The sequence below is a fragment of the Phasianus colchicus genome, chromosome 2, assembly GCF_987193195.1.
Source record: "Phasianus colchicus chromosome 2, bPhaCol1.hap1.1, whole genome shotgun sequence".
Classification (NCBI taxonomy): domain Eukaryota; kingdom Metazoa; phylum Chordata; class Aves; order Galliformes; family Phasianidae; genus Phasianus; species Phasianus colchicus.
The window spans coordinates 22,717,989-22,743,076 of NC_143437.1; the positions used below are offsets into that span (position 1 = coordinate 22,717,989).

At 40.2% G+C, this 25,088-nt stretch overlaps 2 protein-coding genes across 3 annotated transcripts in view; both read right to left on the reverse strand.

Annotated features, from left to right (window-relative positions):
• Positions 1-50: 50 nt before the first annotated feature.
• On the reverse strand, positions 51-6,472 carry MRPS10 (mitochondrial ribosomal protein S10). 2 transcript variants are annotated; one of them, XM_090135116.1, is made up of 8 exons: positions 6,349-6,388; positions 5,504-5,795; positions 3,959-4,017; positions 3,790-3,862; positions 2,171-2,310; positions 1,634-1,742; positions 516-605; positions 51-239 (listed from the first exon to the last, which is right to left on the reverse strand). In XM_090135116.1, the coding sequence occupies exons 2-8, from the start codon at positions 5,522-5,524 to the stop codon at positions 153-155; spliced, it is 579 nt and encodes a 192-aa protein (XP_089991242.1). In that variant the 5' UTR covers positions 5,525-5,795; positions 6,349-6,388; the 3' UTR covers positions 51-152. The 2 variants fall into 2 exon arrangements, with proteins under 2 accessions (XP_089991242.1, XP_031451048.2); XM_031595188.2 differs by lacking the exon at positions 5,504-5,795 and having other exon boundaries at positions 6,349-6,472.
• A 125-nt stretch (positions 6,473-6,597) lies between these two features.
• TRERF1 (transcriptional regulating factor 1) overlaps positions 6,598-25,088 on the reverse strand; it is a 104,253-nt gene continuing 85,762 nt past the window's right edge. Inside the window, 11 exon segments of the mRNA XM_031595155.2 lie at positions 6,598-9,970; positions 10,637-10,845; positions 11,331-11,519; positions 12,267-12,380; positions 13,166-13,254; positions 18,438-18,513; positions 19,679-19,782; positions 20,490-20,629; positions 21,372-21,432; positions 23,491-23,643; positions 23,646-23,859. Of these exon segments, the coding sequence (XP_031451015.2) occupies positions 9,649-9,970; positions 10,637-10,845; positions 11,331-11,519; positions 12,267-12,380; positions 13,166-13,254; positions 18,438-18,513; positions 19,679-19,782; positions 20,490-20,629; positions 21,372-21,432; positions 23,491-23,643; positions 23,646-23,859 (1,671 nt within the window). The 3' untranslated portion in view covers positions 6,598-9,648.

A 25,088-nucleotide genomic window follows, 5' to 3' on the forward strand; every position in this document is an offset into this window, starting at 1 on the left:
GTTCTGGAGCTATGATCAAGAATAACTCAGTAAAACAAGAATATACATAATTACTTTATAAAACAGGACTTTTATTTATCAGTAGATTGTCTTAGTAAATTAGTTGATAGGAGCAACTAGTTCCAGTACTAACACCCAAGTACCTGGTGAATTCATGATTTGACTTCTGTTTCTTCTACTTGAGGTAGAGTATCCCAAACTGGCTCCTGGATGTGTTCAGGTATTTTCTCTATCTTAGTCTAGTACGGAAGGAAGGAAACAATTTATTATTCCAACTAGTTAGCATCTAACTGCTATGCCTTGTTCATTTTGGTTTTGGATATTTATGGGATTAGAAGTGCCACCTAGTGACGTTTTTGAGTAATACAGCCTCCTTACCTTTCAATATTTAGAAAAAACAGTCTTTACAAACTATGCGTGTTTCTTCTACTGACTTTCTAAAGAATTCAGTAATTATTAATACTTGCATCCAGACTTAATCTCACAGCAGTTAATAAAATGAGATGGAAACTTACCTTTTTTACTTCCATGGCAACCCCTTCAGGTAAGTTTCGTTCAACATACTCTAAGTACACTGCAGCAGTACTGCCCGTTAGGTGTTTTAACTAAAACAGAAGTAATGTGTTTTTTTAGGACTATTACTAATACTTCAAACAGAATATGAAAAAAAGGAGTTTGCTCTGACTTCTCTAGTTTTTGCAGTGGGTCCAAGCATCTTACACTAGGCCAGCTCCCACAAAATTCAACACAGGCAAGTAAGCAGTACATATCTTATGCAAGCATAAAATAGCAATTCCATACAGAACTGTATATATACTGTGTGTTCATACGTATTGATCATTATAGAAATGGACCTTAATACTGCAAGTATCAGATCAAACTGCAGGTTATGCAAGAACTCACAGCTTTTTTATACTCTCAAAATTCAAGCTGGATTGAAATCACCCAATTCCAGAACTCTACCGTGTTCTTGATTCTAGTTTCTCTTGAAAAGCAGATGTTATGTTTATGGTCTGTGGGCAGCCATCAGCAATGCTCTACTGTCTGAGGACTGAGGGCAGAGACACATTTTACCAAGCACAACTACACCATAATAGACCTACAGGCCACAAAATGCTGGCAGTAAACTTTTATTCTAAGAAACTCAACCACAGCTGCATTCTAAACCATATATGAAGTCTGTGTCATCAGCCACAGAACTAGTGGTTTGTACACACTTCCTTTCTGGTATTTCTCCCCTTACAATTTTAGTTTGTCACATGATGTTGCATAGGGGAAAAGCATTCAAAATATCAAGCAAACTCATGGAGAACAGAACTCTGAGTTACTGCCATGACAATGACTTACCTGCAGCATCTTCCCTTTCCTGAGAAAGTTCTTATCCTACAGATTATTGGAAATTGAGAGCATAAAATATGTAAAGGTAACTCTGATATCTACCTTATTTTTAAATCATTCTTTTATACACTGGTCAAAATCAGCCTTGTAGACAAAAATTAGATGAGCTGCACATTCAGAATAATTTGTGCTACATTTGATGTAGCTACATCAGCGCTCTCCTCCTGCTATATCCCCAGCATTCATCTTCCCAAGCTAACTGAGTTAATGTTTCTTCCTTTTACATCTTTCTTACCTCCAAACAGGTGTAATGTGTTCTCATTTCATACTGAACTCTGTGCTTCTTGTAAATGTGTACAGATTTTAAAAGCGTAAGTCGTTCTACATTCTTTGGAGGTCTATGTCTGAACAAAGAACAAAGAGAAGATGCTGTAATGTTGAATTTTAAATAAATGATGTTAATAGAAATTATCTGAGATTATGGTGAAATCTCTGTTCTTATCTGACATTTAGAAGATCCACAAGGCAGTATGAAGTACTGGTACAGGTTAGTATGTAGCTACAGCACTGATGACTGTAACAAGAGTATTCCTGGTATCTTTCATGCAGTTACAATGCAATCCTACTATGGCAGCACTGCAAGTAGCACTGCTTCTGCTTTCTCATCACCACGCTACCATCTAAGAAGTGTCATATTTATAATCTGAGAAGGCATGTGAGATTAAACTCATTTCTTCTAAAAAAGGAAATACTTGTAAGCACGGAATTTGAATTACAGTAGATCATGTAAAAAGCATCTGACATCACATCATGCTAGAGATCAGCTACTTACACTTTTTCAACAGTTATGCCAAGTTCTTTAGCTGCAAGCACTGCAAAATACTCGTAGCTGTCCAATACAGCTTTATCATGGCCTTTAACTAAAAGGGACAGTCTCCGGTACAGTATTTCTGGTTCATCTGAAATAGACACCTGCATTTTTTAAGAAAAGGTAAATGTTACCACTCCATGTTCTCCTTTATTAATCCAATCACTACATATCTTCTTAGCCTACGTGTCCCATTTGTAAAAGAAAAAAAAAAAACAACACACACATTGTTATCTGCTCATTTGATATTTAACTTGCAAGAGGATAACTGTATTAATCTCAATCAACAGAGATCCTTCATCTTACTGTCCCTGGTAAGTGTGAAGAGAAACCTAACTTCTGAATATTCAGGCAAAATTTCTCAAAAATCAAGAATGCAAAGGGAATGGCAGCTAAAAGGACATTTGCAAAGGCAAGAAAAATAACTTCTTGTTAAAGCAAGTTTGGAGCAGCAATATGAGCATTCTAAATAGAAGTGTGAAAACACATGAAATTCTCAAACTTTTCTTGGTTATCATTATGGTCGGGTACAAGAATTCTCACCTTCCTAAAATAAAGCTATTTAAATATACTGGTCTTCCCCAGGCATATTATCCTTTCTATTTGCCCAGGTTAGAAGTCTGTGACTTCCAAGTTACAATTTTATGACTCTTAGTTTGAGTATTTATTTCTAATGGCCTGGGCTCACTGTTCATCTGAAAAGCTCTGGTTTACTCTCATGCAATTCAGAGCAGTAACTTCAGCACGCAGCAGATGTGGCAGGAAGGCTGGTTTTGCATTGTGGTTGAACCTGGCAGGCAGCTCAGCACCACAATTTGTTCACTTACTGCCCCCTCCCAGTGGGGAGAGAACTGGGGGGGAAAAAAAAACAAAGTAGAACTTGTGGGTTGAGATAAGAACTATTTACTGCAACAGAAAAGAAAGAGGACAAAAACAATAGTAATGTAATACGTAAATAAATAATATAAAGAAATATGTAAATATTGTATATGTGTACGTGTTCCTCTCTCACTCTATACACACATACACAAAGCAAGGGATGCATAACACATCTGCTCCCTATACAATGATCAATGCCCAGCCAGTCTCCGAGCAGCAGCAGCCCCTCAGTCAACTCCTCTCACTTTCATAGCTTTTACAAGAAGACGCCCTATGATACAGAATATCCCTTTGGCCAGTTCAGGTCAGCTGCCCTGGTCCTGCCCCCTCCCTTACCCCTCATTTCCCTTGCTAGCAGGGCAGTAAGAGAAGCTGAGAAACAAACCATCCTTGGCTCTGTACAGTGTTGCTAAGCAGTAACTAAAACATTGGTGTGTTATCAACATGGCTTTTCTCCTAAAGCCAAAACACAGACACTACAGAGGAGGAAAGCAATAAAGAGGCGACTGAGGTACAGGAATCATGCTGAAAATACAATCTCAAACAGCAGTAATCTAAACTGTTTCTTACTCTAAGGCCAATTTGACATCATAGAGACTTAAAAAAAAAAAAACAAAAAACCACCTGAAATAGAGGGATTTACTTCTCTCTATTCTCTTCATAATTACGATGGCATACAATACCCTGTTCCATGAAACGCTTACCAGAGGATTAGTCTTAGGCTCCTCTGTATGAACATGGGATCCAGAGAATCGTCCTCCCACCAAGTCAAAGTTTCTAGATTTATGGGGAGAGCATGAAATTAATGTTGAAGTTGCACTTGTTGAGGAAGCGTGGGGAAAAAGTGGAAGGGAGGAGGTCTGTTAAACTTACGGAAGAAAACTTTGCTTTTGCATAACTCTGCTTGCATAGTTGACAGGAAAAGATGATCCCTGTATAAAACAAATGGTCAAATTGCTTTTTTTTCTTCACTGGAAAGTAGACAGCAAATAATATAGGTTTATCAAAGGTTACTTATATGAGCAACAGAGCACAACACATTGCTTGACACTGATCTGCCAAACTGTAAAGCTTGCTCCATCGGAAAACATAGGAAAACAGGAGCATGGAATTATTTTCAATTGGGCCATAAAAATAACAGCAAGCCCCCTCCACACATATGCAGATCTCACAGAGCAAACAGACAAACAATCATCAAACAGAAACAACAAGAGAAATCCCACACATTAGGGAAATAATACAACAGTTTACAGCTATGATTAACCAGGCACCCAAACAGCAATCACAAAGTAACTCTTTATTAGAAAACACATGTTGTGTGGTATCAGATACCATTTTTATATATAGTAATGTTTTCTCTATAGTTCTACTTTGACAGTACAGTGAAACCTCCTTAAATGAACATAAGTAGGACTTGCTGCTGTAAAAGCAGTTGAGAAGTGTCCTATAAAGGATACTATGGAAAAATTCAGCTTCTGAACTTAACTTGAAATTTCACTTTTTTTTCCAACAAAACCTTCCCTGTGGTTTTGAATATTTGTCCCGTTGAAGAGAACACAGAAACAGTTCCAAAAAACACATTAATTACTGAACTTTTTTTCTTTGGTAAGTAGTGAACTCAAATGTCAATTAAGACATACCATACATCTTTCATACCAGAAAAATCTCTCTCTTCTGACACGGCTTTTAGCTTCCTACTACTAACTCCCCATTTGGCTAAATTAACGTGTCTGAAATCAGAATACCATCTTCCCCTCATTCAAAAGCAGTATGAAGTACACTATCATCACCTGACATCACCTCAGGGAAAAGATATGCCCGTAAGTGTAAAAGTTTGTATTCAGCAAAGGGCTTACAGTGTGTGTGTGAGTACCTGACACAGAACCTATGCAGATGACAAATGGGAGATTACAGATTGGGCAATCATTGGGTAAGTAATATGCTACTGTAAGAAGACCAAAAAAGTAATCAGGAATTCAATCAGTGCTTTGTTTTTGTGCATATGCAGTCTCTGTTATGTAGTCTGTTGCTTTATCTACCTGGCCTTGGAGAATAGATTACTTATTTGCAGGCAAAGATGCACACCCTTATAGCATGCATACCATGTACCATGTCCTGTGCTTTAGAATACATAAGGCACACCCCTTGTACAACAGACAAATAGAACAGAACATGAAGCAGTAGAGCTCCACCCCACTAACCAAACTCTAGTCTTTACAGTACTGCATAATTGTGCATATTATCTCAACCACCTACAGCTCTTTTTTGTCACTAAAAGTGCAACTATGCACTGAATCCAAAGTTCTTGTAAAGTAAAATTAAAGGTGCTCTGTGCAAACTCGAATAAAGCAATACTTGCAGTATCCCATGTAACAAAGATAGCATTCAGCATTAAAGTGTTTTAGCAGCTTCTTTTACCTTCTGGTTTAAATACTTCATGCCCTCTCGCTAATGCCTGCCATTGGATTTAGAAGAGACAATCAAAGTGATACAGAATTCAATTCCCAATTTGAAACACTCCCAGTGCCAATTAGCCTCAGTTGGTTGGAGGAGATCCTGGAGCACACAGGAGATGGATGCCTCCAAGGGGAGCGAGTCCACAGGGCAGCACATGCACACAGGGAGAGAGTCAGGGGCTTCAGAAACCCAATGGGAAATGCATCACATCAAAATCCTCCCAACGTGTGAGAAGGCAATTGCTTTTCAAAGTCTGCAACAGCAGAAACATCACAGAATCACAGAATTGCCAGGGTTGGAAGGGACCTCAAGGATCATGAATCTCCAACCCCCCTGCCACACACAGGGCCACCAACCATTCCACCTAATGCTAGACCAGACTGCTCAGGGCCCCATCCAATCTGGCTTTGAACACCTCCAGGGACGGGCATCCACAACCTCCCTGGGCAGCCTGTTCCAGTACCTCACCACTCTCTCCGTAAAGAATTTCCCCCTGACGTCCAACCTAAATCTCCCTTCCCTCAGCTTAAAACCATTTCCCCTTATATTTGAAAAGATTTTCCCGTTTTCACACTGTAGATTCAAGACCAGAAACAAGCTCAGTTCCAGACTTCCAGATCCCAGTTACTGCTCCTCGTTACCCCCTTACAACCAGAGCGATGGTTACGACAGACTATAAAACAAGGCATTCCGAACCCCCGACATGTATGGCGACGGGCAGAAGCGCGGCCCCACGCCACAGAAGCCTAACCCGCAGCTAAAGGGACACCACCGAACAGGACTGGCCCCCAGGAAACACTCCCCACCTGCCAAAGCCTCCTCCACAAGCACAGCGCCGCCATCTTGCTTCCAGCCAGAAGAGCGCGACCCGGAAATAGAGAGCGGCCTCACCCGCCACCTTCCGCTGCCCGCTGTCCTGGTTACGGAAGAGCGCCCCCCGCCGGCATGGCGGAGCCGCGGTCCCCTCAGGCGTAGCACTGCGGCACCGGCGGGCAGGGCCGCGCGCGGGGGAGGCGGAGGCAGGGAGCCGCAGCCCGTGTGGCGCCCGCAGGCGGGCTGAGCTCGGCGAACCCTCGGAGCCGGGCTGGCCGCAAGGGCGCTGCCGCCTGTCACACGCGTTCCCTGCTGACAGCAGGACCTGAAACCAGCACAGATCACAGGCTGTATGAAACGCATCGATATTTTTATTTTGTTACTTCCTCTGCCGCCTAAAATTAACAGTCTGCCTTTTTTTTTTTTTTTTTTTTTTTTTTTTTTACACTAAAGCACCTAAAATATGTACAACCATCTTCTAATAAAATAACAGTTAAATATTGAAAATAAGATTTTTTTTTTTTCTCATAAAATATGTTTTCTGTATGTACAGGTTTTAGCAAAGAGGACCGAGTTGAACAGCGAACAGTTTTCCATCATCAACCATCAGTAATAAAAGAGCTTGTCTGAAACAAAACTGCCCGACATATGTACAAAGAGAACAACAGCTGTGTAACAGCAGCCAGTGCCACACTTGGGGAAGTCCATGTCAGGTGCCTGAACCGTGTACTGTGTAAGAAATTGCTTCTTTTGTCTTTGTGAGTGGTTTCTTTGGTTGTTGTTGGATGATCGTCTTGGCTGTACGGTACAACGGCACCCGACCGCTATGACAGAACCAGGCATATATATACATGTATTTATATATCCACGCCAGGTGCAGCACAGGTACCTGCCCAGCTGTTGCTAGAGAGATTTCACTGTAGATTCTTTAGCACAAAGCCGCTCTTCAGAATGGAGCCCGCAAGTTCCTACTGTACTCCGTTCCTCAAGAAGAACTCTCACTGACTTCCATGACCATTTTGCTTTCACACAGCTTTCTTCCCACCACCAAGACGGGAACCTGAAAACGTTTCCATTTTGCCAGGGTAGCAGCCTTTCTCAGAGAGGTCCTTGAAATTCAAAATGATACAGGCTCGGAAGAGGAAGCAGGCTCTACTGCATTGTTTGTGCCACAGGCCCCTAGAAGCCAACCCAGGTCACAGCTCACCAGAGCTCCCACTTTGCAAACACTAAGAGTTGTGCAGACTGCAAGATTTACCATTGGGATTTAGCTGGGAGCACACAGCTGAGCACTCAGCCAGCTGAACCTGGGTTGCATGGGCCCTGTGAAAGTGATGTGTCACAGCACGGACAGAATTGTTCGGAAGTGTGCTGACAGATAGTTCAGGAAAGGAAAGAAGGCTGGTGCCTCATCTCCTGAAACACACAGGCACAGCGATTGAGAACATCATCCATTCTGTAGCAATGGGAGCAAAATCCCACCCTCTGGTCAAAACTAAAAAGTCTCTGAACCCCCAAGACAAACAGAACAAACCACATAGACGGGAACTTCACTAAACTAAAACTGAGAAGTGACTGCTGTTCTCCTAAAGGGTTGTTCTTTGCTATCAGAACATTTGACATGAAGTGAAAACTTCAGGCCATTCGAATTTGTGTATTTGGCTTTGACAGAGAAGTCACCTCTCTGCTAGTGAGTCCCACTGGTTTTGAAACTGTAGTCCAGTACTCCTATACAAAAGTACTGTGGTTTACCCTCATTTTGCATAGTTACAGAAAAAAGACAGACAGTAGAAAATAAGATCCTCCATCTCTCAGAGTCCACTTAAAATGTTAGAAATGTGGCAAAAAGACTTCAACAAAAAAAACAAAAACAAAAACCCACCCATAAAATAACTGGAAACTGGAAGATCTGAAGTCAGTCTTACAAAATATCTTATAAAATTAGCAACTTTCCTCCACTGTGAAAGATTCACAAGAAAATCAGTGCTACTACCTGTGAAAGTTCAAAAATCATTGCTCTTGTTCTATTGTTAAAGGTCCACTCAATCTAACTCAACTTCTTCCCGTGGTTCTAAAATTTCTAAAGATTTTGTAGGGTACAATTATTTTTAGATTTTATTGAAGTAGAAAACCAAATCCAAATTTATAGAAGTGAATGTAGACATCAGGCAGGTAGATATGAGCCTGAAGAAAGAGAAACAGTAATTAAACAGCAACATCACCTCACCTTTGAGATATGTTTTATGAAGTAAACAACACTGAATTTGATGTAATGAGGAAGACTGAAAATGGCACAAGAACAACACTTCATGTGTAGGAATAATAACTAACATATGCTGAAGGCATATACTCCATCAATCTCTGTTCCACAGGCAAGAATGTCTCCCTGTATTTGCCTATTAAGAGAGCAAGCTCCTGCAATGTTCAAAAATATGTTCCTAAAATCACTGACATGGCTATTCAACAGTGTGATTTATTGTCACATCAAAATATATTTCCAGTGCAATCTGATTGCCAAGGCAGTGTTCTTGATTCAGTGTTCCCATGAGTTGATGTGAACCACAGCACAATCATCTTTCTTCAATCCTTGAATTAGGTCATTTTAAAATCAGCAGATCAAAGCCTTGTTAGAAATGAAGCTCTAAAATGTACAGTGTAACCAAAGCTTTTATGAACTGCCTAACATATATGCATTAAGGCAAGACAGAACTGAAAAAGTACTGTGATACTAAAGATGATACAGTAACTCCTGTATTTATTTCACAGTTAAAGCAGATTTTTTTCTCTACTTCCCTTAAAATGACAGCACAAAGAAAAAGAACATAATCATCTCCTTAATAAAGATGACATTTAGTTTCTAGAAGATGCTGGAAGTGATCCAGTGCAGTCAAAAAAAAAAAAAAAAAAAAAAAAATCCATCAGAAATGTGTGAAGATATCCTTGTAAGTGGGGTAAAGTGAAACCTGGAAGAGTTTAAGACTAAAGATCCTACCGAGGGAGATGACAGTAGAACCATGAACTTCTCCGATTACTGGCCTCGGAAGATACCAGCAAAATAAGCCCAGATAAAACACCTTATAAGAATATTTGTACCAAGTATTTATTTCCTCCCCCCAGAAACACAAATTAATAAAAAAAGGGAAAAAAGCATATTTCTTTTCTGGACCTGGATAAAAGAATTATCATTTTTCATCAGGTAGTTTACAATCAGTGGGGAATAAATGAACAGTCCAGGTTCCCTGACTGATGCATTCAGGGTGTGCTCAGTAGCTGTCTTTATCAAACAACTTTATTTACAACTCAGCATCATCCTGCAGTAGATCTGCATCTTCATCATCCAATAAAAGGTCAGCATCCATGACTTCATTCTCTTCCATGACGCCACCTAACTCCTGAACAACATCGTCATCAATGTCACCGACATTTCCAACATGTTTAACCAAACTCATGTGATCCAGAGGGATCAAACTATGCCCAGCTGGCCCAGTAGTTCTCACAATAGTGGCTGCCATTTCTGCTGCCACTGCAGCTTTCTGAGCCTTCTGCCTTTGCTGTTCTTCTTGTTGTCTGTGTGTCTTCATATGAGCATTGCGGCTTTTGATTTTGAAAAATACTCTAAAATTTTAAAGAAAAAAAAAAAAAGCAGATAAAAGTACATTGCTTTTGATGAAGGGAGCCAAAAAACACTCAACAACCTATCAGTACATTTGCCTCCTTGTCCTGAAATAGAAGTCTGCAATGCCATGGTGAGAATTTCAGGGACAGACTACCAGATTTGTACATCCTGTCAGCATCAAAATGGCCTACTCTGACTCTGCTGAAGCTATTTTGCAGTTCCTGCAATTGCTCCAGTATCTATGCACATCCTAATTCTGCCTGAGCTCAGTTTCACTACATTCTTACACAAAAGGCAGAAAGCGAAGGAATCTCATGTTAGAATGGACAAACTCAAGCAAAGAAATAGAGAAAGTTACCCACGCCCATGCCGTGCAAGTCTGTAATGAAGCAGGAAACTGGAGTGTCACATGTAGGAACTCTAATAGAGAAGTAAATTCAGGAATATTAGATGAAATGCTGCAGGGGAAGCATCCAGATTGTCATGCAAACCTCCAAACTGTCATGCAAAACCTCTGAAGAATTTGGTAAGAGAACATGATGTTTTATGGGGAAACTGTTCTTTCGAGACCATGAGAGCAAAATAAATAATTTGTTGCAATAGTATTCATTTGAAATACAAATAGCAGAGGTGGTGCAGCACTGCAGACAGTTATATTCACTTACTTGCCACATTCCTTACAAGGAAAAATTGTTGTTGGATCAGTCTCGCCACTTGTTGTGCTGTGGGCAGGTGAACTCTTGATGGAGCAGTACCCGCTCTGTGTACCAGATTTCTGCTTAGTGCCTGCAATGGTGCATCGTGGCTTTGTCACCTGATTTGTACCTCCATGAACGCGAGCGTGGCCATTTAGTGCTTGTCGGGAACTGAACACCTGATGGACAGTAGAGTGGAGAGGATTAAAAATAAAAATCAAGAAAGACTTCACTGCAAAGGAACTGTATGAAGAAGTAGAATGAATGCACACTATAAAAAACAACTGTACATGTCAGATATGTACACAAACAATTTTCCCGTTCAAATGCTGCTTGCTCTCAGCTATTCCCCATTAGAATTAAACTAACTTAGTCATGATAAAAGAAAACCAATGAGCTATCTGACTATTATAGTTGTTTAATAAAAAGGTAATCAGGGCTGTCATTATATAGCACTTCTCATCCCTACATCATACAATTCAATGTACAGATCAGTATACTGCCTGTATTGAATGATAAGGGATTGCAAAGACAACATCATTTGTCCAGAGATATTCAGGAGATATCACTGGCCAGGAATAGCCTAAGCATCTGATTTCCAAAAATCACTCTATGTTAAGATATGAAGCCCCCGCTATTATTTGAAGACATCAAACACACGTACAGCACCACAGTTTGGCATTTCACAGATGAAAGAGGATGAAGAAAGTGAAAGACTCTGAAGGGTAGGCAGGTCTATAGGTCCAACAAGAGGGATAGCTGGTGGGTCAGGAGACTTCTGCATTTCCCTTTCTTCCTTTCTGTCTTCTTCAATCTCCTCATCTTCCTCTAACACTTCCTCTTCTCCACTTGTCTGAAATAGATGTAGCATTTAAGAAATACTAGGAATATGGTGAAGTACAGACACCAGTGGATAGCAGTACATAGCCAATTCTGCTTCTAGGGCTCAGCGTTTTTCCCCATCCTAGCTGAAATTCTGGTCTTGCTAGAGCTACCACAACTTCACGGATAAATTACAGGTAATGAAGCTTCACTGCTGCACTGAAAATGCCCTCCAACTATAGTACAGAGCTGTGGTCCTACAGATGCCAAGGTGCAATACTCCCCCCACTTTTAGGATGGTGAGGTACACTGTATATTCATAGTTGAATTAAATGATTTACCTTAAAAAAATTTTAAAAAATCAAACATGCCTCTTAAGAATGCTCGGAGTACCTGTAATTTGGACCTCACACGCTATGATTTCATTGCCAGACTGTATAAATGCTAGTTTTATCACAGTGTCTCAGCTTTTCAGGCATGCGTGGTCACACATACATACACAGAGGACTGATTTATAGATGTTTATCTATTTAACTGGTAGCAAAGCTATAATAGTTGAACTAGAGTTAGACAATGCACTGGTCAAAACACTACAGTCCAGGAATACAAAACCTCGGTGTAGCTGAGGTACCAGAATGTTCATACAGAATATAATTTAGAATTATGGAATAATAGAGGTCAGAAGAGACCTATGTCACCTAGCTCAACTTCCTGCTCAAAACAACATAAACGTCAAAATTATCAAGTGTTACATTGATATGATTTCTTCTAGACTTACCATGCATTCCTCTCTCTTCTTCTCTAAACGTGTTCTGTGTTTCCGTCCCCAGCGCAGGATTTTCTTCCAGGTATAGTAGTATTCCACGCATTGTGCAACTGTCTTAGACTTAACCTGTAGTTAAGTAATTGCAGAAATAGTTCAAAGTTTTCATTTTAATTCAGCACAACTTCAATATATTCCGAGAGGAAGGTTTTATTTACCAAATATTCAAATGGAGAAATAATGGTAATTCAAATACAACAAAAATACTCTTGCAGAACAATTTTTTTAATTATTGTTTTTAAGTCAAATTTGTGTTGACTGTTTCAGCTCCAGTACACTTTCCTGGAATTCTCTAGACTCTAGCTGGATAATGACTGAGGATGTGCACTTACAGTGTATATTTACATATACACTTATCTCCAAGAATTAAGATTTGATTTTCAAAATCCCAAATGTTTTCCAACATTTTAGCCAACAACCAAGGTATTTAATTCTGCCCTGTGACACACACAATTTGTCCTTTTCGCTTTGTGACACAACATGAAAATGAAGCTCAAACACAATCTCACTTTAAGAACACATTTCAAGGCACAACACCTGTGACATAGGAAGCTGTTAACAAACTGCTGGAGAACACAAAGGCATTAGTTGGCCACTGTGTGTCCCACACTCACAGTGCCATGACTTGGATTTCAGTGTGTCGGTTTTTACATATAATAACAAGAGGAACAGATTATTTTCATCTTTTTACTGGTGTTGCAGTTGCATAAAGAAGAACATCAAATGGAAAATACCACTCCTTACAGGCATCCTTCTATCTACTACTGGTTCTATGCCTGCAATAAACTGGTCTGTCACTGGAGGCAAACTGAAGCAAATGGCAAAAAGAGTTGGTAGGACAGAAACCACCTTACCATTTTCTGTACAAATATAAAATCTTTGCTGTAGGTGGACAGTGCCTCTTTGAACAGCCTCCTTTCTTGATGTGTCCATTTGTCAGAGCCTTAAAAAAACAACACACAGTGAATTCATTAAAAGCAATAAAAACCTACCACTTTTATGTTGATGTAACACCAAAAGTAGGAAACCTCAAGCACATGCTTGTGACTGCTGCTACCCAAATGCAAGTATGGCTGTACTGACTCAGACTTCAAGTCCACCTAACCAGTGCTCTGTCTCCAGCAGCAGTCACAGGCAGTTGCCAAGGAAACAGTAAAATCAGGGCAAGGAAATACAACGCCTCTCCCCTAACTTCTCCTAGCCTCTGACCACTGGGAGTTCAGAGGATTTCTTTAATCTGTTGCGATTTTCTTATTTCGTAACCGCTCTTCTAAATGCTGATGCAATTTTCTTTCCAATTAATTGGGTCTCTCGCCATTACAATATCCTTTACCAAGGAGTTTTGCAGATCAGTAGACCTTCTGCATGAAGAAACGACCTCCTTTTCTTTGATTCCTAGCTCCCAAGTAGCTTCAATGGATAACTGCTTGTTCTTCAAGTGGAAGAAAAAAACAAACCCATTCTTTACCATCACCTCCATGCTATTTGGGATTGCATTTCGTTTCTGTCACTTCATTTTTTTCCTGCTCTCCAGACTAATAAGCCCAAATCACTTCTACACCACTGGTCATGACTGTTGTCCCTCTGTGAACACTTTTCAGTACTAAAACATTCCTTTAGAGATGTAGGGACCAAAAAGGCAGATAATACTTAATCTGGAGACTTGCACGGTGGCACCACCATGTTATCTAGTTTCTTAACATTTGACTTGTGGTTAATTTTTTCTTTAAGCTGCTGTAAAATACAAAGCTGATGTTTTCATAGAACTACCATCATAATCCCAAGGACTCTTTCTAATGGGCAAATATCACCACAGAGCTTATCATTTTAGATGCAACGCTTGTACTGCCTATTCCTACATACACCACTTTATCTTCAGCTGCACAGAAGTCCATCTATTGTTTAATTCTCCAGACACTAACTCTCAAAAAATCCCTTTGCAGCTTTTCACTTGTATGGCTTGAGGTAAGACACAAATTCTTTGTGATTGAGGCCTCAAGTAGACAGAGAGGGTATAGCAGTATGAAAATCATGCAAAGTGCCTCCTGATCAGTTAATGGAAGCTGTACATACAGCTTTCAAATATTATTATTCTGTTTGCTTCACCAGCCCTAACTGCCCATGAAAATGCAAAATCAACATTTAAATAGAAATGAATGTGTGCCTCCTCAGCATCAGTCAAACAGAAAGAACACAGAATTGCTCTACTGCATCAAATACCAGTGTCTTGATTGTGAGAGTAGGCATCACTTACATTAAAAGAAGGATATATAAGAAACCATAAAGCAGATGCCTTGAAATGACTCTGAGAAGATTCTACTACAGTCTGTCTGAGAGTATGTGGAACTTTCATCATTAAAAGAAATCCCAAATGTTCCTGTCAGTGTTACCATTCTCCACACAAATGCTTGCCTCTGCATCGAACTCAATTAACTTGGGCTTGCCACCATGTGTGGTATTCAACTCTGCAGGTTATTTAAGTCTAATAATATACACATTTTTTATTAACTGCAAATGTTTTGCTTTTCAGTGTCAATTCCCAGGCTCACAGGCCTAAGGAGAGTATCTCACCACTCTGTTATATACACTGAAAACTACAAAATTAACTTTTCTGCAACCTGTTTTCTGTACGTTTTTCCAGTACTGGCTACAAGCAAGCATTAGCAATTTCCACAGAGATTTACAGTAAAGCTCTCAGTCTAAGTGTCAAAAAAAGGCACTGGCTTCAAGCAGCAAATTTTATTTATTCTGTTATCACCCAAAGATCTTTCTGCTGACACATTGCCTTGCTGTCTTTCCCTTTCTGAACCAGCGTTGTTCCCTTTCTACACCTCCTGCCAGTCATTTGCTTTTACCCTCCCTTTGAGAAGGGGTTAATGCACTAATTCAGTCCAGAAACCTACTCTACTATGCCAAAATAACATTTTAAAAAGCTTGACAACAGCCAAGGATGAATTTTAGTTTTCAGCAAACCTTTCCAGTTCTCTCCTGAAATAATAATAATGATAAAAATCACTTCTTTGAACTAATTCTATTGTACAGCTATGGATAATTCAGTCCTTACAGATTTTCCCCAATAGCTATGGTATTAGCAGAGACCCTTATAAGATTATGAGGGTTAATTGGAAGTAACCTAATTAATAGAATAAATCCTGCATTAGGAAAAGAAACAGAAGAAAAGCTGTTTTTAACTCTGGTTGCTGGGAAACCGCTTTTGCTCTTGTTAGCTTGAGGGAGACATACAGAACGTGTATAGAGAAATCTGCAATGCAGCAAGAAAGAATTTTGGACTTAGGAATACAGATCAAATTTTAAAGATGATCTTTAGGCTTAAACATTTATTATACATTTCTGCCATATTAAAATACTGGTTTTGCTCTGATTAACTCACAGAAATATCTTTTAAGGATCTGGGGGCTTTTGGCCCAATCTGTGGGTTTCAAGGGAACTACACCTCCACTCAGGGAGCTCCCCTTGAGAGGCAGCTCAAATCTATTACATTCAGCATGTGCTGGATCTGATCCACACACTATAGCATCTATCAGAAGTTTTAGGACTACCTGAAGCACACTATTTCAGAGACCACCTTTCCTGCCATTCTTACTGTAGGAGACCTGGGAAATTCCACTGCTCAAATGAAGAACAAATCAAACATCTGAAAAAGCACTCCTCTTGTATTGGGCACGTGCTCCCTCTCTCTTCCCTAATACACCATCCAGACAAATCATAGAATTGTGGAATGGAAGAATGGTTTGGGTTGGAAGAGATCTTAAAGCTCATCCACTTCCAAGCCCCCTGCTATGGGCAGGGCTGCAACCCCCAGCTCAGGCTGCGCAGGGCCCCATCCAACCTGGTCTTGAATGCCTCCAAGGATGGAGCATCCACAACTTCTCTGGGCAACCTGTTCCTCTGCATCACCACCCTATAAGTAAAAAAATGTCCTCCTAATATCTACTCTAAATCTCCCCTCCTTCAGTTTAAAACCATTCCCCTTTATCCTATAACTATCAGACCAAGAAAACAGTTGGTTTCCCTACTGTTTATAAATTTCCTTTAAGTACTGGAAAGCCACCATGAGGTCTCCCCAGAACCTTCTCTTCTCCAGCAGACAGCAAAGGATTAGGGTAAGACTAGGGTGTTCTTCCAAGGAGCCTTCAGTCAACATGGTGAACAGAAAGGTCTGAAGCCTTACAATTTCCTCTTACAAACCAACAGGTTTCAAAGACAAGCTATCACTTGCGTCCTTATCTGAGGGCAATGCTGAGTCTGGATATTTACTGTCTGTGGTATCAGTTGATTCTCAGGAGTTCACTGTCATGCTCTCCTATGGTCTAGTCCACCTTAAATTGTGGCCTGATAGCTGTTACTTTTGAATACAGAGCAGGAAGCCCAAAGAGTTAACTGAAACAAATACCACTTGAAGTTATATTAAAGTATTCACACATTAGATTTTGAGAAATTCCCATATGCCTCGAGTGGCTGCTTATCAACCACAAAGACTATAATTCAAGAGCTACACGGTGCTAGAACATAGCTGTCAATGTAAGCTGCAATCACATGCTGCATTCAAGAGCATTATTAAGTAATGCTTTGTCTTGTTATTTTCTGTTGCTTAAATCCACACTGCTGAGATTTTCTTGAGCTGTAAAATGGAGACAATTTCTTTTTCTCCTTAAGAAGTAGAGTTACTCTACTGTCCACAGGTTTTCAGTGCTAGGTACAAATATTAGCATATTCCCATGTGAAAGATGAAATAAAACAATGTTTCCTAGCTCCTCCCAGCATCACAATAATACACTTATTAAAACTACTGTGAATTTGCTTCAGCAAAGGCTATTGCTCCTCTGCCACACAAGCAGAAATTTTTTATCTGCTGAGCTAATTGAACCTCTCACTGATGATGAGGCTGCTGGGATCTCTCTTCATCTCCCTGATTTCCTCCCCTAGCCCACCTTACATATGCTTTGGTGTTACCTCTTCAGACAAGAAACCCCAGGAACCCTGGTTACAGATCCTGGCTGACATCCTCCTCCTTCCAGCTCCATGTCCATCCTTTGGACTGCAATGGAGTTATTTTCAAAGGCACAAGCCATCTCCCTCCTCTAAAAATCAAATCTGATCTTCACCTTCATTCACTCTTGTGGTTAGCTGCCATCAGACATTTTTCTGTTCTTGTCTCAGGTCCTGGCCAGGAGTTTGTTACAAAAGAGTCCTTGATACTTAGGAATCTGCTACAGTCAGCAAGTAACTTGATTCTACACTTAAGTGACACAATGAGTATAACTGGAAATGAGTGTATGACCCTGAACATTGTGATTGTCTGACTGAATACCAGAAGATTCTCGTCTTATTTCCACCAGAGCCTAAACTGGAGATGAAGTCTTACGTCCCTTATGTAAAACTCCATCCATCAAAGTAGCTGTTAGGCACTACAAAGCCTTGAGCAATAACATGGACTTCTGCAGAGGAGGGACATTTGCTACCTTGAGCTACACTTAGGTGATGATAACATCACCCTGTGTATTTCACAGAGCTCTTCTGCTCCATAACTAAAATGAGATTTTTGCTGTGTTTGTTAAAGTTGACACCATTCCAAACCTGTTTCTTTTAGGCTAGATCCATGCAAATAGAAGCTCTGCATTCAGCACGAAGACACAAGAGAGCTATAGTACTGTCTCTTTCGATGGATGCTCATGATTATCACATTCACAGCACCACATCAAAAGAGAAAGGCATTACAGCAGACACAGAGTAGGAAAACACACCAGAGTAGGAAAACCTTACTGTTTGTAAATACTATAAATAGTAGCAGTTTTTAAAAGAAGATCAACATATTAAATTTTAGTTAAAAGAAAAATAAAAACCCGAGGCAGTTTTAAACCTGCAGAACCCTACATAGAAAGATGAATACAGGGTTTCTGTACCTAATTAGTCAAGCAAAACTGTCAAACTTGTAAACAAAAGGTTCTGGAAGTTCCACTCAGCACTGTCCACATTACCCTCTATTAGAGGCTGCCATCCCAACAGCAGACAGCAGAGAGTGCAGCGGGATCCCACACACCAGCTTGGGATGCCAGCCTTGGACTCTGAATACAGAGTAGATACAGAAATCACAAGGAAACATACCAGCGTAGTGGTAATTTGCCAAAGGATGACACTTCAATCTCACTGGCTTCCTCAACAGCAGCTTCTCAAGAGTAACCTAAATGAATAAGCAGAGAAAAAAAAAAAAAAAGAAGAATTAGCAAATGCAGTCAGTTGCTCCATATATTTGTATTTAGAAGTCTATTTGGTAGGATAATATGAAATCAGTTTGTCTTTTTTTTGTCATTAAAAAAAATCTAAATAAATAATTCCAAACCCCACTAACACTGTAGCCCATGTAAGTGCAGTTAGTGCACACTTAATTAGCACAAATGTGGCTATTATCAACGTCCAGCAATTCCCTCTCTTCTCTTTGCCACAAACCAAAGCAATTATAGTGTTTAATTTGATAGTATTAATACTAATATTTAATGGCTGATTTGGTAACTTTTTTTTAGAACATCTGCTTAAATCAACATCTGCTAAGAATGACACCAAATAATTAATTCTATTCGGATCATGAAGAAAGATGATTTGGGGGATTCCTGATTTTTATTCCTGACAATGCATACCCCCATATAGTAAGTTTAAATTTCTGACAGTCACCTGTCTCAGGGCCCTCAGGTACACCTAATTGAGCCTGAAGAAACTGAGATGTGAGCTAAAGAACACTGTACTAGCCAATCATGCCAGATTCATTCAAGCCCTGCGTTTTGCTTTATTTTGTTTTAAATTGGCATTCCAGAAGCTGGGGCAAGGCTTTGTCTTTCCTGAATGCTGGGCAAAATGGAGGTTTAGCCTTAGTTAGTAATGTCCCCATCACAAAGCTAATGCAAATATTTGAAATACATTATTTATATGAGAACTGTATGCAATTACCTCGCAGTTCTGAACAAATAAGTAGATGTGATTGCTGCTACAAAAAATGGAGTTTTCGTAAGGGCTAAAAGAGGACTAAGCTCTCTATGACCAAATACAAAGCTTGTGAAATATCAGGTCTGGAGAAAGCACTGGGAGACATTCAAAGCCCCAAGGCTATAAACTAAGTAATCTTATCTATCTGAAATATACAGTAAGCCTTCAGAGAGGCAGTGCTTTGAAATTTAAATTTATTAAAGAATAAAAGGGAAAAGTCATTCCCCAAAACTGTTACAGGATGTTTAAAGCATCACTGCTAATCAATCAGAAATCTCTTTTTTATATAACCATATCTAAATCCATTTAATAAAGCATGCTAACTTATCTGCAAAGAGGAGCATCTCTCCCTTTTCAGCTTATCTTACCATAATATCTCCTTTTGCCTCAAAGAGAGAGTGCAAAGCATATTCTGAGTTTGTTCCTCCACCAGGTAACACGCTGGAACAGCTCATATTTAGGAGGTCTTCCACTGTCAGAAACAAGTCCACATGTTATTGCCAATACAGTACCTGTCAGTTAAACAACCTGAGACAAGGATCCTGCAATGTCACTCACAGGCAGTGTAGTTCAGGGCAGCAGCTTTCATATTTCCCCCCTCCACCCCCCAGCAACTATCTCCTGGTTTCAGGATAACCCTCTGAGGAGAGGATTTGCAGAGTGTACCCCTGGGGTGTGATGGGGTATTACAGAGCTAGAGGCAGAGGTCTGGCTGTGAGCAGTGGCTCGCACAGGCACATATGGTCAGTGATGTTGCTGCAACAAGCAGACTCCAACTAGGGCATAGAAAGAGAAATGCACTGCACTAAAAGCAGGAACAAACTCTGCTCAGGTCTAGAAGGAGTCATTAAGACAATCAAATTTTATCTATGTTATGGTCACAGGACAAACTCAGGAGCCACCTCTCATCTGTGATCTCTGCCCTTATCATGCAGTTCATTGCCCAAAAACCTCAGCAATGACCTTTGCCTGTTAGCTACTAGAGAACACTTCATCTGCACTTCACTTTAAAGGCCTATGTTACTCTGAATCTGTAATATGTAGCTCTGGTCTCTTGCTCTACACTCCCAGTAATTAATGCTGTCTTGAATGTTTTGTACAGGATACAGATGAAAAATCAATGGGAATTCAGAAGGCACAAGGTGATGTATGAGCTTCTAAACCAGCAAGTCATTGTACCTCTTTGTTGGAAGACTTTGTTCTCCAGTTCTGGCCATGGTTTCCAAACCAGAGTAGCCTTGTGCACATCTTTCTCCATTAGTAATTTGTCCTGCAGCTCAGGAATATCAGCCTGGAACCTGGACCCAATATTAATTCGTCTGTAATACAAACAAGCAAATAGGTACTCAACTACGCAATGTGCAGAAAAAACAGAAGTTGCATTTGTGTTCACTTTGTTCCCAAAAAAACTTTTATTATACTGGAGTGGCAGGAAATTATGTCAGATTGCTTATTAAATGCTTTACTCTCAACAGAATAAGTATTTTGAGTATTAGAGAGAATTGATCTCTTGGGAGGAAACTAAAACGTCAGTACATGATTTAAACTATATCAAGACATCGTACCTTACAGATAACCTGAGTGAGCCTATGCACATACTGCCTAGCAAAAAAAGCTAGATGCACGAAACACTAGCTTTCTGTTCCACAGAGAATGACTCTGTGGTAAAGAGTAGAAAGATGTTACTGCCAGGAGGGCAACCTTGTTTGCAGACTGCCCCAAGGAACCCACCAGACAACATCTCCCCCCAAACCTCCAGAGGCAACATATATATAAAAGCAAAAGTAGTGGAACTGCACATGTTCATGTGGTCTTTTTCCTGGACATTACCAAAAATTTTCCACCTTCAGCAACTTCAGCTAAGCCTCTCCTAGCATTTTAGAACCAGGGCATCCATATCTCCCACAATCACCGCTCCACCATGCAGTAGTACCTTTAAACACATCCAGTCTAACACTATTTCAGGCAGCTGAACACTACTTGCTTAGTCCAAAATATTTCATGCACAAATCCTAGGCTAGTCTACAGAAGCAAAGACAAAAGAAATACTGTTTTTCTTACGGTTCAACAGTCTGTTCGCCGGGCCCAGGTGTCACTGGAATTACACTTCCATCAATGCTATCTGAAACAGAACAGAATTCCTGAGCTTACAAAGTATTTTGGTAACAACTGTGTCCCTGCTGATGCTCCTCCTCCCAAACTATGCTGCCACATTCCTATTAACATACTGCAGAAATCAGACATCAAGGTACCTCTGAGACAGCCAGCAACACCTGGGATATGTTTGGCTCAAAATTATCTTGTTCATGCATAATCAGGTGTATTTCTCATGTAAAAGAACAATCAGGCACAATACATGGGATTAAGAAACAGCTGGGAGGTTAAAACAAGTTCACTTTAAAGGTCACAGCATCAATAACAATTAAAAGTTTTCTGTGTTCTGCTAGTCTGCATTAGTCAGGGCAGTAAAATGGCTGAGTACAAAGAACACACGCAATATTTTAGGTACCTTAAAGCAATCCTTATTTTGGTATTTGGACCTGTAATTGCATATACAGAAATCAGCTACATGCCCTTCTCTTTGATACAGAACTTTAGTTCTTTTTTCCTGTTTCCATCTGAAAAACGGTGGTTTTCTGTCAGTATGCTCTAAGTTTACATGGCTATGCAACTGTAATTCTGTAAGGCCTCTCAGCAGTGCCTCACCCCTGCCTCTGACTGTATCCATCAACATTACATCTTTGTTATACCTTCAGTAACTGCTACAGCATTGTCTGACTTGTTTGCCACAGTCAAAAAGATAATTCTCTCTCTGTAACCTATGATTTTGTCTAGCTTGACTTAAAACTACAACCTCTGCAAGTCAGAGGTACTAACACTTAGTATTCTGCGAACGTCCTTTCACTAAAGCACCAAGAATGTCTTCTGTGAAAATAATTTTGTAAAAAATTTTGCATCAAAATGTATCCTCTACCGCCATTCCTACTCCACCCCCCCAAAAAAACAACCCTGCAGTCAGGAGTTTCCATTTGGCTTCAGTTTTTTTTTAGAAAACTAACAACTAGATTTTAACGACGTTAAAAGAACATAAAAGATTTGCACACAGACCACCTTCCTGAAGGAGGAGATAGTCAACCCCAATTTCTAAACAGTTCCAAAAAATAAAAGGCAGGCAGGAAGGAAGGAGATTTTAAGACAAGTTTGTGAGACTAACATAGCTCAGAATCTATGCCTTCCCCAGAGCATGACATAAGGCTATGGCATTTACCCTTGCTCTCTCCAAGAAAAAGCCACCCAGCACAGGTAGTTCATGTCTTTTTGTCATTTGTTGAGCATTGGTGCAGTTCTGCACCATAGAAAGGAAAACGGGGCTAAACCAAATCAGCTTTAGTTACAGGAGTTTGTCACATGGCTGTTGTTGACTCTAAAGTCAGTGGTTCTGATGACAGGACAGATATCAATTTGCCAGCTTCCAAGAGGAGAGTAGGAAAAATGATACGAGCTTCACTTTTTCTGGATTACAAGACAGAGGTAGTGGTTTGGTGAGTAAGACTTTTAACTTGCTTCTTAAGTTTTCATATTTGAGAGCAATTGAGAGCAATGGGAGCTCTAAGGCATTGTTAAGATAAAAATATGCAAGCATTTGGTGACCATGTCTGAAGTGACTCAGAGTGCAGCTAGCACCTTCTTTCTACTGGGAAAATTCTTCCATTCTATTATGGAAAAATGACCCTTTCTCAATATTTAGATATAGAAATAGTCTAAATTGCTATAGGTTAGAAGCATCCTAACTTGCACGGGTTTCTGCTACCATGATCAAGTATGATTAGGCACCCTTTCTTGTGAAGCATTGAACAAAATCAGAAAATTAATCTTATGTCTCAAAGCAAACCTTTTCCTTCCACTTCAGAAGACCCTATGTATGCAGTCCTTACAGAGGCAGACCCCATTGAAAAATCACAGCTTTATTCACTGGTTAGGCTTCTCCACTCATTTTATGCCTTCAGTGCCAACTCTACAAAATCCAATGCAAAACCAACAAACTAAGATGGATTTTTAAGGCACTGCAACATAACGAGCCATGCACATGTGTACATGTAAAACCATCTATGAGATAACACTAGAAAAGAGCACAGAAGAATTCACCACGTAAGTGCCACACTCTGAACATAACACTTACTGGACCGACAGAGGAGCACCCGTGGAGTTGGTGTCAGTGGAGTGAGTGGCAGCTGAGTGTGCGAGGTGCTATGAGATGATGTGATAACACTACTGAAGAGACCAGACCCATGCCGAACAGGACTAAGCATCGGTGGCGGAGTGTAGGGGGGAGCTCGTGTGTTCGGTCCAGCAGATGGTCTCCAAGGACACGGGGAGAGCGAAGCTGGCTCTGGTACAGCGTGGCACCAGAGTGGGATGTGCTGAAGTTGAAGGAAGGAGGAGGTATGAAGAGAGGTTCAGGTCTGTGCCGATACTTCTTCTTGTCTGGTAATGGTTTGAAGTTTTCTTCCAATTTTGCAGCATTTTGATGAGGTTTTTTGCTAATTTCCTAAATGAAAACATACAGAACTTTAATACTTAGCTATGCTTAAATGTGGTTTGCATTGCACACAATCCCCTACAGCATAGGGCATATATTACAACCACAGTAAAGCAGCTACCAGCGGGCAGTTATTTGGGTGCTGCCACAGTAACCCTGGTCAGTACAGAAGCTGGTACTACTTAGACACCACAGGGGAGAGAGGAAAGTCAGGAGGAACTGCCTTCCCCTCCCACATGGATCCCTCTGGGTCAAGGCAGGGCTGAGCTCAAGCACAGACTTGGGGAGGCCGCTGCTATAACTTTTGAAGGTGCAAAGAACAGCCCTCCCAGGGCTGCAATCTTTTAGCTCAATCCCAGTACCTCAGGTACTTCTGTTTGCACTGAACACATATAGGCTATTGGAAGTTGCTTTCCTATCTAGTCCCACTTTATATAAGATGTTTTCCAATGCATTTATTTTGTTAGGCTAGGAAGGACGTATGAGCTCAGTGAAATTACTGCAGCACTCAGCAGCAAGGAAAGAAAAAAAATGTAATAAATTCAAATTCTTCGGCTCTTATCACTGCATTCCCATCAGTTTGAGTACAGTCCAGCTGCAACAAATCCTGAACTTAACTCTCTCCTCTTTTCCTGGAAGGAAAAAAGGGTAGCAGACACCCATTTGGGAAATTAAGGTGTTCTAATGCTCTGGAGTTTGAATGTTAAAAATCATTTAACACTAAATACCCCCAAAATCATAGAAAGCAAAAGGTACAGAAATTGTGAATCCTCAAACCTGGATTTTCTGAGGGTGAGCGTGAAAAAAGTTTACAGGGTATACTTTAAAAAATGGAAAGAAGCTGGAAGGTGAACATAGCAGTAAGTACACTATTTCCAGGTGTTCAGACTGTAGATCTTACTTAGGATTAACTTCCAAAGCAGACGAAAATTTTTGACAGATATTCCAGATGAATCACTCCAGAACGTCTACATCATTTATAAATACTATTACTATATAAAAGTAAATTACTATGATGTATGTTTAGACAACATATATCTTTACACCATGGGTGGTTCCTGAGAATCACATTCACCCAATAAAACTCATGTTAGAGGAGCATTAGCACTGTCACCCTTTATCCCTTATGTTAATGCATTCCAGCTTGTGGAAATGTTTTTGATTACAGAGGTCCTGTCCTCTCTGTTAGATCATGGCTGTATCGTCTCCAACAGCTGTTGACATCTTTGCTTTCCAAA